The sequence below is a fragment of the Triticum urartu genome, chromosome 5, assembly GCF_003073215.2.
Source record: "Triticum urartu cultivar G1812 chromosome 5, Tu2.1, whole genome shotgun sequence".
Classification (NCBI taxonomy): domain Eukaryota; kingdom Viridiplantae; phylum Streptophyta; class Magnoliopsida; order Poales; family Poaceae; genus Triticum; species Triticum urartu.
Genome location: NC_053026.1, coordinates 575,777,810 through 575,792,914, shown reverse-complemented (window position 1 = coordinate 575,792,914; position 15,105 = coordinate 575,777,810). Strand labels below are relative to the sequence as shown.

At 44.2% G+C, this 15,105-nt stretch overlaps 1 protein-coding gene across 1 annotated transcript; it reads right to left on the bottom strand.

The window, feature by feature from the left end:
- Nucleotides 1-13,587: 13,587 nt before the first annotated feature.
- LOC125506085 (putative ripening-related protein 4) lies at nucleotides 13,588-14,178 on the bottom strand. The gene has a single exon (XM_048670960.1). It carries the CDS (start codon nucleotides 14,176-14,178, stop codon nucleotides 13,588-13,590), a length of 591 nt encoding a protein of 196 aa, XP_048526917.1.
- Nucleotides 14,179-15,105: the final 927 nt, after the last annotated feature.

Sequence of the window (15,105 nt, the reverse complement as noted above, 5' to 3'; positions counted from 1 at the left end):
ATCAATAACCAATAGTGGAACCTGGATGCTCATATTGGTTCCTACATATTCTACGATGATCTTTATCGGTCAAACCGCATAACAACATACGTTGTTCCCTTTGTCATCGGTATGTTACTTGACCGAGATTCGATCGTCGGTATCTCAATACCTAGTTCAATCTCGTTATCGGCAAGTCTCTTTACTCGTTCCGTAATGCAACATCTCATAACTAACTCATTAGTCACATTGCTTGCAAGGCTTATAGTGATGTGCATTACCGAGAGGGCCCGGTGATACCTCTCCGATACACGGAGTGACAAATCCTAATCTCGATCTATGCCAACTTAACAAACACCATCGGAGATACCTATAGAGCATCTTTATAGTCACCCAGTTACATTGTGACGTTTTATAGCACACTAAGTGTTCCTCCGGTATTCGGGAGTTGCATAATCTCATAGTCATAGGAACATGTATAAGTTATGGAGAAAGCAATAGCAGTAAACTAAACGATCAAAGTGCTAAACTAACGGATGGGTCAAGTCAATCACATCATTCTCTAATGATGTGATCCCATTTATCAAATGGCAACTCTTTGTCCATGGCTAGGAAACTTAACCATCTTTGATTAACGAGCTAGTCAAGTAGAGGCATACTAGTGACACTCTGTTTGTCTATATATTCACACATGTACTAAGTTTCCGGTTAATATAATTCTAGCATGAATATAAACATTTATCATGATATAAAGAAATATAAATAACAACTTTATTATTGCCTCTAGGGCATATTTCCTTCATTAAGTGCTAATTGTTGCCTAAATTGACCGGACAGAGGTGGTCGATTTCTTTACCATACTCTACTCCATCTCTCTACATGTCCTATTCAAGCTAGCTCGCCAGCTAGAAACGCCAAAACTAATGGCGTTTGGGCCTGGGCAGCAACGCCAGGCATCTTGGCGTTTCTATGTGGAACAAAAACGCGAGCTATCTTGGCATTTGAATGTGGAACTGAAACGCGAGCTATCTTGGCGTTTCTATATGGAGAAGAAATGCCACTGACTGTAGCGTTACTAAAAGAGTCAGATCGTGAAATACTTTCATGTCGAACTCACTTTGTGACAAAGAGAAAAGGTCAGAACAGTGATTTTGGCCACATGACCATGTTTCGCCTGGGTTCGCCCATGTGTTCATCGTTGTGTCGCTCGTTCCGAACCAAAGCAGGCCGCAGACTGAAAGAAGTTTGCCAAACAGTTACCTAGGCAGGAGAACGTGCGTGGAGGGGCGTACCAGCCTTGTGCGGCCTATGCAGGGGTTTTGAGGCATTTTTTCTTTTTCTTTTCTTGTTTTCTTTTTTTCGTTTCTTTTCGGGGTTTTCCTTTATATTTGTCTTTTTCGCTATCTTTTCCTTGATGTATTTTATTTGAAATGATGTAATTTTCTACTACCAAGAAACAGACCGGTCAGAAACAGGAACATGTGCCGATATTGTTTGTCAATGAAGATGGAGCCCTTTGCTAAATCCATCAAACTCGAATGTATTACCGTTCACACACGGACAGGCACAAAATCCATGTATAAGCAGAATGGAGAGAACAAATTAATTAGAATGGATAGAACCAATTAATACTTTGATAGACAACAAAAGAAGTTGTGATAGAAGTACCGTTCACACACATATATAGTACTCCTTCTGTCTCAAAATAAGTGTCTCAACTTTGTACAGGAGACGGAGGGAGTACGAAATTGTGTGCTTCTCACTTATTATATGCACCTAGCTTGTGGTGTATTCGATGCTACTCTATGAGGTGGAGTTGCTCCTAATTAAATAAGCTTTCCAATTAATGTGTGATGCGCAAAACCCGTATCACAGCCAGAAAGTGCATATCGTCCTTCTGTGATAATTGTATTACCGCTTTCTGGCTGTGTACATGAACAGGCACAAAATCCATATCACAGACGGACGGTATGCACTTTCTCTGATGCATTGTTCACTAACATGTCATGTATTCCACACCATTATCCTGCGTGAAATGAATATGAAACAATTACAGTAAGTGTGCGTTCGTAACACAATGGTTTTATTTTACTGATGAATTTGAAGCTTTCACATTAGGCGATTGGTTGAATGATGAGATTGCTGTAGTCATGTTCCTCGGCATGCTGGTGGACCAACTTTCAGGTTCATGTTGATCATTACTGCATAAATAGTAATCATCCATTACTCAGGATTAAAATACAGCGGTGCACAAATTATCATGCTTAATTTTTTGAGAGAATTCTTTATTTAATACCATGTCTAAATTTTATGCACTATTTGACATCGACAAATAATTTTTTTTCCCTATCTAACAAGGAGTCTAAATTTTACGTCTTTTATAACACTTATTATGTCCATTTTAAGTCTAAATGACACATAAAAAGACCCTTTTGCCCTCATGTGGTATGTTTGTATGCGTGCCTGTGTGATGTTGCGTGTGTGTGTGCACGCGCGCGTGCGTGTGCTACTGTTATGTGTGTACGCGCGTGTGTGTGCTGCTGAGTGTGTGTGTGCTACTGCGTATGTACGTGTGTGTGTGCGCACTGCAGTGTGCCCGTGTGCAGCATGCGTGCGTGCTGTTGTGTGTGTGTGCTGCTACTGCGTGCGTGTGTGCTGCTGTTGCATGTGTGTGTGCTGCTGTGTGTGCGCGTGCGTGTGTATGTGCTGTTCTGCCCTTGCACTGATGTTGTGTTTGTGTTCTACTACACCACACACACATATATCACATAAGGGGCAAAACGGTCTTTTCAGGTATCATTTAGGCTTAAAATGAATGAAAATGTCATAAAAGGCACAAAAATTGACTCGTTGTTAGATAGGGAAGAAATAATTTTTCAGTGTCAAATAAGAAAACAAAATTTAAGATAATGTTAAATAAGGAATGTTTCTAAACTTTTTTTGCTTTTGATACCTTTGTACTGTATCGTTTCTCTAAGAAATTATGTTTTCAGGTTGGAAAGATGGAAGTTCAACTGAAGATTGTCCATTTTTTGATAGTCTTGATGGCTCTGCCAACTCAGTGTCTATTTACGTTGATATATTTTGTTGTGGAGAAACATGGTTGTTTCTTCACTTTACATCCGTTTATTTTGTTAAATATAGAGAAGGCACTTCTACAGTATCAGCTCACCGAATACTACAGTTTCAGTTTTCAAACCTGTGATATTCTGTTATTTCTCCTCTTGCTTATGTTTCAGTGTTGCAATCCAATTATATAGATCAGTCCTGCCCATTCTTACACGCCTACACTATCAGCTTTGCTAGCAGCCAACAATGCCAATTTTTAAATATATTTCAGTTTACCTTGTGCTCCGTGGTTAAGAAACGAAATGACTTGTAATTAGCCTAATAATGGCGTAGTTACAAACAGAAATAGAAAAGCACATATATAAAATATGGACCATCGAAGGGATTGCAGCCATTTTTTTTTATGTTTCCTAACTATTCTTATTCCTGGCTTCTTTTGTTTTCTGGTGCAAAATATGATACCCTCCCAGCATGCATCGGTGCAAAATATGAAAACATCTTTCGAATAAGTCACAGGCGCGGTATGCGCCGCGCGTCTTCGGCGCTAGTGTTTACTACGTGTGCAGGGGTCTGCGTGCCTTGGCCGACCTATGTGAGAGTTTGAGGCTTTCCTTATTCTTTATGCCTTTATTGTTCTTTTTCCATTTTATTTTTTGTTCACTTTTCTTTTATGGTTTTTGAACATATCTTTTTATTTTTCACTTTTTCTCGATGTATAGTTTTGGAAATATTCTATTTTTCTTAATACCTAGAAACTCACCGGTGACCAAAGTTTTAAATAGTTGGATATAGCCCGCTGTAGCAGTTTGAGCATGCTACCGCTAACTGGATTTATGTAAAATTGTTTAATAAAATTATGAAATAGCCGCTATGGCTGATTTGAAGAGCCGGACACTATTTTGCATGGTTCAGTATTTAAAACTACTAGTAGAATGCCCGTGCGTTGCTACAGGCTAGAATGCATATAAATAAATCGAATAATTGCTTAGGTCATCTCTAAGGTCAAAACCCATTTCTTCCTCATACGTCTGGCATGTTCGGACATCAAATGGTCCTCAAGTGAGGTCCGTCTGGGCAGTTTGGGGGATAAACATGGTTTGTCCAGACTATTCGACATGTTATCTCCAACATGCGGTTCCCTAAAAACCTAAGCCCACAATGCACCCTTCCCTTTTCCTAGTGGACCCTTCCCTTCCCACTAGCGGGACGTTTCTTGCTGGAGCCATTTCCTTTTAAATCAACACCTTCACCATGGTGCCCTCTCCCTTTCACATCAGACTTTCCCACGGACCGCCAAAGAGGAGTCCCCCGTCAACCTACCCGCTCTCTGCCTTGATCCCCTTACCCAATGTTCGTGTCGATCCACCACCGCCATAAGGAAGACGAGACATGCGCTGCCCGTGACGCTCCCAAGCCAAGAAGGCAGATCTGATGTCGCCTGAGCCATTATCATGGTGCAACATCAATAGTTGAATGTCGTGCATTATCACGAAACAAAATATGTTGTCCTTTAATGGGTATGCAACTGATATGCCACTGTGTCCAATATTCAATCTTGAACGAACCGGTCAATGCATTTACCGTTCTATCCTAACTAAAAAATTGTACGACTTGATGCAAAAATAGAAGAGCTCGCTCATGCAATTTGCTGCAAAGCCATCTCTATTGAAATTCAATTTACCACATTTTTTAAAGTAGGGAAATTGTTCTGCCAGACAGCGTAACTGAACATACCAATCCCAACCCCATCCCGCTCACTATCAACCCTCATTCTTTGGAGCAATTTTGCTAACTCATGTTTTAAGTGAGCCAGTGATCGACCCCACCGTGGCAGGCAGCAGCAAGGGACAAGGGCGGCAACCACATTCTTATCTTAGTGCTAACGAACGAAACGAACTACGGACTCCCCTTTAATGGTAGAGATAATATCATGAAGTACCAAATACATCATATTGCTATTTAAATTATAATGCATGACGTTTTACCTAAAAAATTACTTGTCTTTGTGCAGAAACATATTGGACTACAAACTGGACAAAATTATTTTCAATCATATCAGAGATATCTGTCGGGAAATGAATTAATTAAGAGTCAATAAATAAAATGTGTGCTAGCATCATCCAGCATGGCATGCACCTTACTACCCCGATCCTTTTGATCACCATTAGCCTTTTATGCATAGTAGACACATCCAAACCCCATCGTCAGGCTTCCCAATCAACTGGTCGCGCGACGGGCTACAGATGTCTTGGGCTGCATCAGGGCATGTGCGCATGCAGTGGGAAGCAGACGAGGAAGTCGGTGGCCGTGCTGCTGCTTCCACTCATCACGACTCTTTGTAAATATAAATATCCTTTGTCAGCAATGCCAAAACATGGTCAGGTTTCCCCATATCGTGATAGATAGCAGGGCAGGTTGCACAGTTCATACACTTATGAAATCATGACACTAAATAAATATTTATTTCGTTTAATTCTTTTGTTTTCTTGATGCAATAAAAAATATAGTAGGGTCATGCCTTACTGTTTTTAGGGTAAAAAGAACATAAAGTCAATCTATTAATCAGCGTAATCAGTCTTGGAACTAATACTACATAGGTTCTCACTCCGGCTTATTTAGTATTTGCGCTTTCTCATTTTCTAACCCGACAATAAGTCTCCGATTTATGGATGGTGTAAAACATGGGAAATAATAATTTAATAACACCATGTCGGCCCTTTTTATTTAGCATTAAAACATTGCACTGTAGAATGAACACTACAAACATCCCTTGAATACAAGAAGTTCCTTACCTTTTTTACCTAGTTCCACTCTCAGCTCAATCCAATTCTCATAGGCCTGTTGACATATTCCATTAGCGGCATACGATTCATCATTTCATTTTACCTGAAATGCTTTCTCATCCTCACAAGACTTTTAAATCATTCATCTGTTCTCATCAAGGGATTCTAGATTTTTGAAAAGTAAATCGGCTTCCATCTTGAAAATCTAGAAAATAGAAGATGGATCAGTATGAAACTTGATGAAATTCAAACAGAAAATAACAAGATGTCACTTTAAAATAACACTGTGATCGTCAATGTGACCCTTTTCATGGAATGCTTCGCTGGTTTCAGCCATTGTGCCCATATTGGAACACACTTGCTTCCTTTGGGCTTTCATTCTCTTCAATGAAAAAGGCTCCATTTCATTCAAAAACATGGTCTCATGTTCCATGTTCCATAGTATTATCTTCCCCCGCGAGTCATGATCTAAAACATCGGGATAGTTTTAAGATAAGATGGCAGATAAAAAACCATAATAATAATGTAACACGAGAAAGGGAATACAGTCACCTGCGCAAAATTATTACAAACTTCTCAATTTCTTCAACTGAATTTGCTTGATTCAACTACAAAATCATTGAGCATCCACTGTCTAGACCATTCCTCTTATGAGCCTACAATAATTAATCAAAAAGTAAGAAACATGCTAATGAAGGAAAGGGAGATATGAACATTTGGAAGTTTGTTTCTTTTTTCTTGCAGTAATTGCTTCTCTTTATTGAGTCAAATGATTCAGATGAATTAGCATCTTGTGACCTTGCCCGGACGTCATCACCCACAAGTTCTGGAACCTCTATTATGAAGTACTTATGTGGACTAATGAACCTATATATGAACCATGAAGAACCTATATATACTAATGAACTACCAGCCATGCTCTAGAATATACTCCCTCCGTCCCATAATATAAGAGCATTTTTAACATTGGTGTAGTGTCAAAAACGCTCTTATATTATGGGACGGAGGGAGTATGAATCACCGATGCCGATGTGGCGCGCCACCTCAAATACCAGCATCTTGATGTTCCCTGTTTTACAAAGATGAAAATCATATGGAGACAAAGAAAAAATTCAAAACATGCTAGAGAAAGAAGTAGTTTCACGTGTAGCAATACTAAAAAAGCCTTTTGCGGTTCCTCTAACAAAACAAAGAACTGAGCTTTGATTGTAGCTTCATTTAAGATACATGATAGTCCACAATCTACATTTTACCTTTGATTGTAGCAATACTAAAGAAGCCTTTTGAGGTCTTTTGCTCCTTTTTCTCTCCAACAGTATGGATTATTTGTTACCACTACTCATAGCTAGTTACACCTCATGATCTTGCATTCCATCCCGGCCAGGATCACTTTACCTTTATATTGGATTTTCTGGTGCTAGTACACCATACCAACACACATAATATATACATCTTCGTATGTGGCCCAAAATTGGCACATGGAAATAAAATATGAATATTTTGAGAGACAAATAACTCAATTTGATAACAAAGAAAGTGCCAGATTTATTATGAACTAACAACACAAGCACTTTAGCATACCATGGCGACTTTCTGCCTCCTCAAGCTCAAAGGTAAGTTAATTTTGTCATGTGGAAACGTAGCAAACACGACTATTTCATTCAAGTTTCAACAGAAGTTTAGTGGATACTGGAAAGAGCTAACTTTGGCAGCAAAAGGAAATTCCGCATTAGGTTAGTAGGTGCTAAGAAATCTGTTGGCCCAGTCCACGCCGTCGAGTACTTTCCGACGACTGGAGACGACTGACGACGAATAAAGCTCGCTGACGAACTCGATGATTTACTTTACGCCGAGATGCACCGTAGTACAAAGCTAATCTCTTAGCAATCAATCTATCTGGACGTGTATGTAGTACTAATACGTACGAGAACCTCTAGCCGGACTCTTAACTTAATCTAGCTAGCTCACGTAGATAGCACAACACACAAGAATCGATTGTTTGATGGCCGCAGGCTCCTGTCGAGCCTGTTGACTTTGTATTGATTTTCTCACGGTGTTGTTTACAGGGGGTTACATGGGTATAAATATCAGCTAGGCTGCCGTAGTTCCTAGACCGAATCAGCCAAGAATACTAATCCTACAAGGATACTAATTGGTGCACTAGTTGAACACGTACACACACATGTAGTCGGACTGGACGTTGGGTTTACTTCCAACAATCACCCCCTAAACATGACGTCGTCACGTTACAGCTCCGACGCCAATCCTTTCTTACATCTCTAAGAATTTCTCTCGGTCCAAAGACTTGGTTAGCATATCCGCCAGCTGATCTTCGGTGCAAACGTAGTTGACCTTCATTTTAACTTCTTCCACGCAGTCCTTTATGTAGTGATACACCGTATCAGTGTGCTTGCTTCTATCTGCAAGCACTGGATCTTCGCGTAGAAAACTTTCAGACTTGCTATCAACATTAAGCACCACTTGTTCCAGATCTCGATCCATGAGATCACCGTGTAGCCGCCCTAGCCACACACCTTCACACGCCGCAGTGGCAGCTGCAATATACTCTATTACATTAACTGCAGGTGCTTTACTCTTCTTGTTCAGCTCAAGATGAGGTTTCGTTGGAGCGTCAATTGGATTGCAATCTTTCATGCCACGGCTTTCAAGTACCTTCCTTCTGTATGCCTCCTGGCATAGTGTGATCCTCTCCGTCTTTTGATGTACCTTTATCCCTGGGTAGTGGCTCAAAAGACATAGATCATCCATCTTGAAAAGCTCTTTCATTTGTAGCTTGAATTCTGCAATCACCTCTTCATCTGCTCCAGTAATCAATAGGTCGTCGACGTAAATGCCAACTAGTAGACGATCCCTTCCTTCACCTCTCTTGTACATCGTATGCTCTAGTGGGGCTTCCTCAAATCCAAGAGAAATCAATGTCTGATCAAGTTTGACGTTCCACTCCTGAGGTCCTTGCCATAGCCCATACAAGATTTTTCGAAACTTCAGTACCTTGTGCTCTTCTCCCTCTTTGATGAAACCCGGTGGTTGATTCACATACACATCTCCTTCTATCTCGCCGTTCAAAAACGCGGAGTTTATATCCATGTGATGTATCTTCCATGATTCCTGAGCCGCTAGAGCGATAAGTAATCTCACCGACTCCATCTTTGCAATGGGAACGAACACTTCTTCGAAGTCCACACCTTCCTCTTGCACATACTCTTTGACTACAAACCGCGCTTTGTGCTTCATGCACCCTTCAACATCCTTCTTGACCTTGAATTCCCACTTAAGCTCCATAGCCTTTTCATTGTTGGAAAGATCCACAAGCTCCCATGAATTATTGTCGTGGATCGACCCCAACTCTTCTTTCATAGCATGACGCCAACACTCATCTGTATTTGCGTCCTCAAATTTCGCCAGTTCCTCGGCGCTTGCTAGACACCGTCGCCCACTCTTTTTCACCTTTACCGGGTCAATCGTCCGAAGAGTATTCCTCGGATATGGGTGTAACACCGGCTGTGGATTTATCGATGTAGGTGACGTTGTCCTTTCCTCCAGTGCTTTCGGAGGTGATGCAGGTGCCAACAGGGCATCCTCCCATGCGTACAAGCATGCAGCCGGCTGGGCTCCTGATGCATACGCATCACCAGCACATGGGCAGCGTCCAGCCGTTGCTGTTGCCTCTTTCCATGACTCACACACTACTTGTGAGCCGGCCTGGCCACTAGGCCGTGTGTCCACTTCTGAGTTGCTCGGTTGGCTGGGTAGGCCGTCTCCTTTCGGCCCGTCTGCTGCGACGGTGTAGCAGCTGCATCCAGAACGTCCTGGTCGAGCGCTCGCAGCACTCACTTCACCAGAACAAGCTGCGCCACCACCTAGCTTGCCTGTTCTGCTCAGCGACACAACTCCAGTACGCCTTCCTTCGTGAACTTTCGATGCCACGTACGCCTGAGTTGCATCCGTGTCCGTCTTTGCATCAGCATCAACATCAGTTGCACTTACGTATGTTGTTTCATCATGGACTTCGGGCGCCACGTACGCCTTTGTTTTCTCTGGATGCAATGCACGAAGACTGCTTCTCCATGGCCGAACACACGCAGCTATCGCTTCTTTCGCTCCAGCAAAGATAGGACTTATGTCTATAGCACTGACATAAGTTTCGAAATCACTCCCCGCATCTATAGCTTCGACACAGGTTTCCGACCCACGATCATGATGGCAAACTTTTTCTTCCACAAGCTCGACAATTTTTTTAGTCAATGCTTGAGAGTCTGGATCCTCCTCGTCCACCAGTTTACACATCAACATCATGTCACCATCATCTCCTTGCTGGGCAATGAGCGCCTTTTGCTTCGGTGCTTCCTCGCAGTCAGCCTTGAAGTGACCAAGGAGGCCACAGTTATAACACCTCACTTTCCTGATGTCAAACTTTCTCCTTGGCGGTGGTGCAGCCTCATCCTCTGAGTCATCATCCGAGTTGGCGAATTTCTTTCTCGACGAACGCTGCTTCCCCTTCTTTTTGCTGCTGCTCGTGGATCCGCCTTGCTTTTCTAGGGCAATCCACTGTGCCTTCGTGAGCATCACAAGCTCGTCGTTCCTCCCATCCCCAAGACTGTACCGCATCCGCTCATCGTGAGCCTTGTACCGTCCGACAAGATCATTGATGGAGAGAGTCGCGAGATCAACGCACTGCTCGATTGCCGTGACAATTTGCAGGTACCGGGGAGGGGCCGCGCGTAAGAACCGCCGGACAACCGAGGCCTCCTGAGATTCTCTCCAAGCGCGCGAATCCGATTGACGAGAGTAGACACCCGTGAAGCGAACGCATCCACGGTCTCATCATCGCCCATGACCAAAGTCTCGTAGTTTCTTAGGAGAGTTTGGAGATTGGCTTGCTTGACACGGGTGTGTCCCTCGAACATGAGCTTCAGCGAATCCCACACCTCCTTCGCCGTTGCTTTGGCGATTAGGTGCTGGAGGACATCCATCGGCATCACCGAGTAAATCACCGACGCCGCCTGCCGATCCTTCCGGTGCTCGGCTCCCTCCTTCTTGAACGCGTCGCCTATGGGATCCACCGCGTCCCATAGCTCGTTGGCGCGGAGACCACACTCCATGAGGGCCTTCCAGACCCCGAAGTTGTCGCGATCAAACCGTGGATACGATGAACTCGCCGGAGCAGCAATTACTTTAGCCGCACCGGAATACTCCGCCAGCTGCTTGGTCTTCTCGTCGTCCGCCATGATCCTCCGTTACTAGAAGATCAACCTTGCTCTAGATACCAATTGTTTGCCCAGTCCACGCCGTCGAGTACTTTCCGACGGCCGGAGACGACTGACGACGAACAAAGCTCGCTTACGAACTCGATGATTTACTTTACGCCGAGATGCACCGTAGTACAAAGCTAATCTCTTAGCAATCAATCTATCTGGACGTGTATGTAGTACTAGTACGTACGAGCACCTCTAGCCGGACTCTTAACTTAATCTAGCTAGCTCACATAGATAGCACAACACACAAGAATCGATTGTTTGATGGCCGCAGGCTCCTGTCGAGCCTGTTGACTTTGTATTGATTTTCTCACGGTGTTGTTTACAGGGGGTCTACATGGGTATAAATATCAGCTAGGCTGCCGTAGTTCCTAGACCGAATCAGCCAAGAATACTAATCCTACAAGGATACTAATTGGTGCACTAGTTGAACACGTACACACACATGTAGTCGGACTGGACGTTGGGTTTACTTCCAACAAAATCAGGGATCAGTTTATGTACACCAATAAAGCTAGCAATTAGCAGTATTAAAGTTTGCAGTACGCAATTGTATCATGAATGGGGAGAAGGAACATGTTTCAGTACATAAATCGTCCTTCTAACTCAACGTAGAAGTTTATGATGGTGTAGAGTTAATCACCTCATGAATAGACAATTCAAGAAAATTTCTGTGGTAACATAAGTAATCAATTCCAGAACTGCAATGTTAGAGGGCAGATTTTCACATTGGGTAGGCTTTGCCGGCCTAGGCTCGGACTGGTGCAGCGTCTACAACTGGCAGGCGCTTGTCGCGCCAAGAACAATGGAGAATCAAACCTGCTGAGGTCCCCAACATCTTCGATGCGAGTAGAAGTTGGGAGGTCGACCCTGCGGATGCCTACTTAGCTTCAGCTTTCACCGCCTTGCGGGGCTTCCTCCAGGCCCACCAGGTCATGGTGACACGGCCACGGGGAGCACCAGGAACACGACCATGAAGAGGGTCCAACCGACCTGCCGCTGCCGCCGATGCCGGTGAGTTCAGAGGTTGGGAGGTAGAGCGTGATGGCCACTGCGAGTGTAGCCGCGAACCCCTTAGCATGGCCTCGTCCTCGGCCGCGTCAGTGCCAGTAACTCGCTCCTCAGGGTCGAACACCATGGCGACGATGCAGACGGCGGCGCACACAATGGCAAGCATGAGTGCATGACGATGAACGAGGCCATCTCATGAAGGAGTAGCGCGGATAGGGAGGGCCGGTGCGGGTGGCGGGGGGGCCGCAATCGCTGACTGCGAGGGGGGAAAACATTTTCTTTGCCCTAGATCGTGGGTGTGTGGAGGACTGGAGGGCCGCACAAGGAGAGAAACCGAGAACAGCAATGCTATACGGACGATGAAGACAGACGATTCATGCACGACGGTGAAATCCAGCCGCGCATGCATGTGTACAGGAGAGCTAACGGCCGCCCGATTTTTAATCGTCTTCACATCGTCTACACTTTTGTCGTCCGTACAGCATTTCCGAACCGAGAAAAGAACAAGTGCGTGCTGGTCTAGCGACAATTGTGGATCGTGAGGTGTGCATGCCGTGGTAGAGTTGTCTCGTTTTATGTTTTTTTCTTCTGTATAAACCGGAGGTGTGGAAGGGACGTACATACGGTGAAAGAAAATCGGTGGCACGGTGAGACAATCGATCGAAGAGGGAGACAAACGAATGAGACAACGTACGGTCCAAACAGAGATTATTTGTTTCTGAAAATCTGTTATTTGTGTCCTAAAATATTTTTTGCGGAAATTTCAAAAACAAATTGCATTAATGAAAGGATCGGTTGATTTGAATAAATTAGGGAAGTTAGATCCGTGATTTTTGTATGTTAGGAAAGTACTTATTTGTAATAAAACAGTGGAGAGAAAAATAATCGATAGAGAAGAAAACCAGAGAGGGATGGTGGGAGGTGGGAGTAAATAAAACCGAACGAAAATAAAACCAAAGTACCATACTACTGCTTCATTAAAAATAGAGATGCTCTAAAAACACAGAACTATCATTACTATAATGTATGTCAATGAAGACCAAGCCCTCTACTAACTTTTAGCCACTTAGGGTGTGAAACCTGTCAATGGTGGTGGAGGGTTTAAGGGCCAATTAACGAGTATAAGATGTTCTATTTTTTTTTAAATCGGATGTATGTAGATACATTTTAGTGTGTTTATTCACTCATTTTAATCTATATGTATTCTATATTGAATGAAATATCTTTTTTTTTGCGGTTGATACTGAATGAAATATCTGAAAACAGCTTATATTTGTGAATGGAGGGAGCAACATATATCACCCAAAGAAGGCAAATACATAAACTTGGGAAAATAGCAAATACATGTGAGCAGTGACTTATTTAAATAGCAGCAACTCCGCGCCACCAACAGTAGCACTGCGCGCGCGCACACACACCCCCACGGCAGCTGAGGACTGAGGAGCGAACTATCCCGTACATATGTGTGCTCACACATCAGACCAAGTGACCTTGAACTCTCCAATGTTCCCGTTGAGGCCCAGCGCCTTCCAAACGGCCGGCGACGCGTCCACGTCGTTGTTTGGGCACGGCGGCTCAAAGTTGTGCTCCTTGTCGCAGCCGTACACTGAGTCGCATTCATCGACGACCTTGGCCGTCACGGACTGCCCGTTCCCGTTGATACGGATCATCTTGTTGCATCTGTTCGTGCCGTCCAGACGCAACCATCCTGTGGACAGCGCCACCACCAGCTCGCTATCCTTATGGTAGCGGTTGTCGCAGAATGATTTGCCGCCGCCGTCTCCACCTTCCGCGAAGCTGTTTATAGTCAGGATCGCTGGCGTCTCGGCCGACACGGGGGGCGAGCACTTGTACTGCGGGTACCGGTGGCCGTTGACGCAGCAGGTGGAGCCGTGCTCCGGGTTGCAGTTGCCGGATTGGCCCGGCAGGTATCCGCTGACGTGGCAGCTGCCGCCGCTGGTCGCCGTCGGCATGTCCGCGGACGCGGAGACGGCATGGACGTGGAGGTGTGACAGGACCTGCACGAGAACAAGCACAGCTAGTAGCTTCATGTTGGCCATGTCTGTCAGGCTGCTTGCAAATCAGCTGCAATTATATTTGTGGCTGTGAGAATATTGGTTGATCCATCGTCTTTATATAGAGCCCGACGAACAGCAATTGCTATGCAATGTTTGTTTAACTGGGGATGTTAACTTGGCCTCGTTTCCTCGGTATTGTAACCGAGAGATGGTTAGTTGGGCGGTTAAACCGTAGTGCATCCATCACAGTTTCTGTTTGCGTGTGCGGTAAATACTTTTAAACAGCCGCTTCTTCCTTGTTTTAGTGAATGAAATTTTGTCACAGAGCTTCCACCGATAATTTGATAGTCGAGGTGCAGACATTTCTGAACATCCGAGCGAATGAGACTCCAAGGTAAGTTGCCTACTTTCTTGGGCACGGCGGCTAACTAGTTCACTGTCCGTATCAGGTGGGCCGTTTCCTACTTTCTTACCGTATATATCTGTGGATGGAACCGACAAAGCGGCGAGATTAAGGCCTCGCTTGGCAGGTTCGAGAAAAATATACAGACGGATTAAAACTGTGCACGACAGTTACCCTTTATCTAATTTCCGTCGTCATTTGTTCCGAGGTACCCGACGTGCAAGCGCTTTATAATTTCATAATCTTTGTGATGTGAAACATGTCCGCCGCCATGTCCAGCGCCACCGGCACAATACCGACACCCTCACCGCCAGATCCACAAACAATGGTCATCTCCGGATGCAACACTAGTCTGCCGTCACCAATGCGCCAGCTAGGCTTTCATGGCAAAACGGACAAAAATAATCCAAAGACACAACAAATTTTAAAAATAAACTCTGGACAAAAGTATTTCACAAATCTAACCCCTTTCGAGTAGCGCCCAACGCGTTAGGAACTACATTGTGTAGCATAGCGCATACGCGTTGGGCGCTATCTGAAAGAGTTATTTCTGTGAAATAATTTCG

Coding starts and splice junctions, on each gene's coding strand:
- LOC125506085 (XM_048670960.1), bottom strand. CDS start 14,178: ATGGCCAACATGAAGCTACTAGCTGTGCTTGTTCTCGTGCAGGTCCTG.